Genomic DNA, 1582 nt, shown 5'->3' on the forward strand with positions numbered 1-1582 from the left:
TGCCGCCATTCCCTTCTTTCATTGGTTCTCCAGGAGGGAATTTCCGAGTAGGACTAGACTTATGGTCATCATTCTTGGGTTTAGGTGTCGTTCCATCAGAGGCGTTCTGCGAGCCCTCGACCACTTTGGATGTAGGTTTTGGTCGCTCTCCTTCCCAGGGAAAGCGGTATGCAGAGGTCACTTGATAGGTACGAAGCCACGCCACCAGTGAATCATATTCAACATCCAATGGGGATAACTTCGTTGTCTTAAATAGACAGAATAAGCCGTCGAAAGTGATCGTCCAACGTTCTTGAGTATAACAACCGCACGCTGATATGGAGAAGGATGAGTTGCCCGAAGGTAAGAGCAAACATCAGTGAGGTTGCGGAAAGCCTTCGTCTCCCGTAAAAGGAAGCCGTCCAAATTCTCATTCTCACCCTGCTTGATCCCTCGCCACTCACGATAGGCCGCGTCGTAGCTGATACATGGTATTTCTCCAAGAGTCAGGTGAGCGAGGATTGAACACAACAGCTGTTCCCACGCTTTTCCCCATATCACATCATCAGTAGATCTCAGCCGAGCCAGCGCCGCTTCTCGTTGCGCTGAAGTAGGAGCTTTCCATTTGGGACCACCACCTTCTCTCAGGTCATTGAGGTTGCTGAGGAAGGAGTCGGAATATGGAGTATCAACAAAAAAGGTGATGGCAGCATCTATCCGTGGTCGTCTCGAGCTCGGCTCATCGGGTCGTGAATAGTAACAGATTAATACTGCCGCTATGAGGGCTGCGTCCATAGAGTGGTAGTTCTCCAACTCCGACACGAACTCTCGTAAGGCCTTCAGGAATGCCGTCCCCTGGCTCTCCGATAAGGACTTGTCCCAGCCTTTAGCAACATATCTGCTTAGACTCCACGGTGACTTGGACCACGTCCACCATCTAATGTCCTCGTAACCACACCATTGAGCATACTGAGTTGCCGCCAGGATCTGGTTGATCACAGATTCCTCACGGCGAGCATAACCCACAGGATTGAGGACTGACTCCAGCAGTTTGCGGGCCGAAGGTCGTTGGTGTATAGCCTCCACGGATCCCTCTTTGATGACGGCGCCCTCGTCGATATCCTCGACCCTATCTCCATCCCCAGCATTGACCGATTGGTACTCCTGGGCCTCAGAGCTCTCCGCTTGTGGTAGGTTCTCCTCCTCAGCGGTACCCAGTCTCTCCTCGGAATCCTCCGACGGTGGGGGTGCAGGTGTGGATGGGGTCCTCCGGGGGGTATTACGACGTCTATTAGTGCGCCTTGGGCTCGTCATCGTTCGGCTGATGGTCTAATAACTCGGTTATTCTTGATGTAACCTCTTAACTCAAGTTCTGGATCTTTCGCTGTACCGGTATTATGGGAGTAGACTGATAGGTAGAATATCAGGCGTACGAGTCCAATAACCGAGTTAATGGAATGACAACTAACATGGATATTCGTATTAGGACGGACTGATAATAGGTTGGACTATACGACTATGACGCGAGCACAATGAACGGAACATAGCGAATTGTGATCGTAAAAAGCGCTCGTCTTAATAATCGATAACGTTCAAGACGGAT

At 50.6% G+C, this 1582-nt stretch overlaps 1 protein-coding gene across 1 annotated transcript; it reads right to left on the minus strand.

Annotated features, from left to right (window-relative positions):
- Nucleotides 1-540: 540 nt before the first annotated feature.
- Pmar_PMAR009689 (hypothetical protein) lies at nt 541-1293 on the minus strand (the record flags this gene model as incomplete). The annotated part of the gene is made up of 1 exon (XM_002778350.1): nt 541-1293. A coding segment is annotated over one exon (753 nt), but the record flags the coding sequence as incomplete, so codon positions are not given.
- Between the last annotated feature and the right edge of the window lie 289 nt (nt 1294-1582).

This window comes from Perkinsus marinus (assembly GCF_000006405.1).
Source record: "Perkinsus marinus ATCC 50983 genomic scaffold scf_1104296949838, whole genome shotgun sequence".
Lineage (NCBI taxonomy): Eukaryota > Perkinsozoa > Perkinsida > Perkinsidae > Perkinsus > Perkinsus marinus.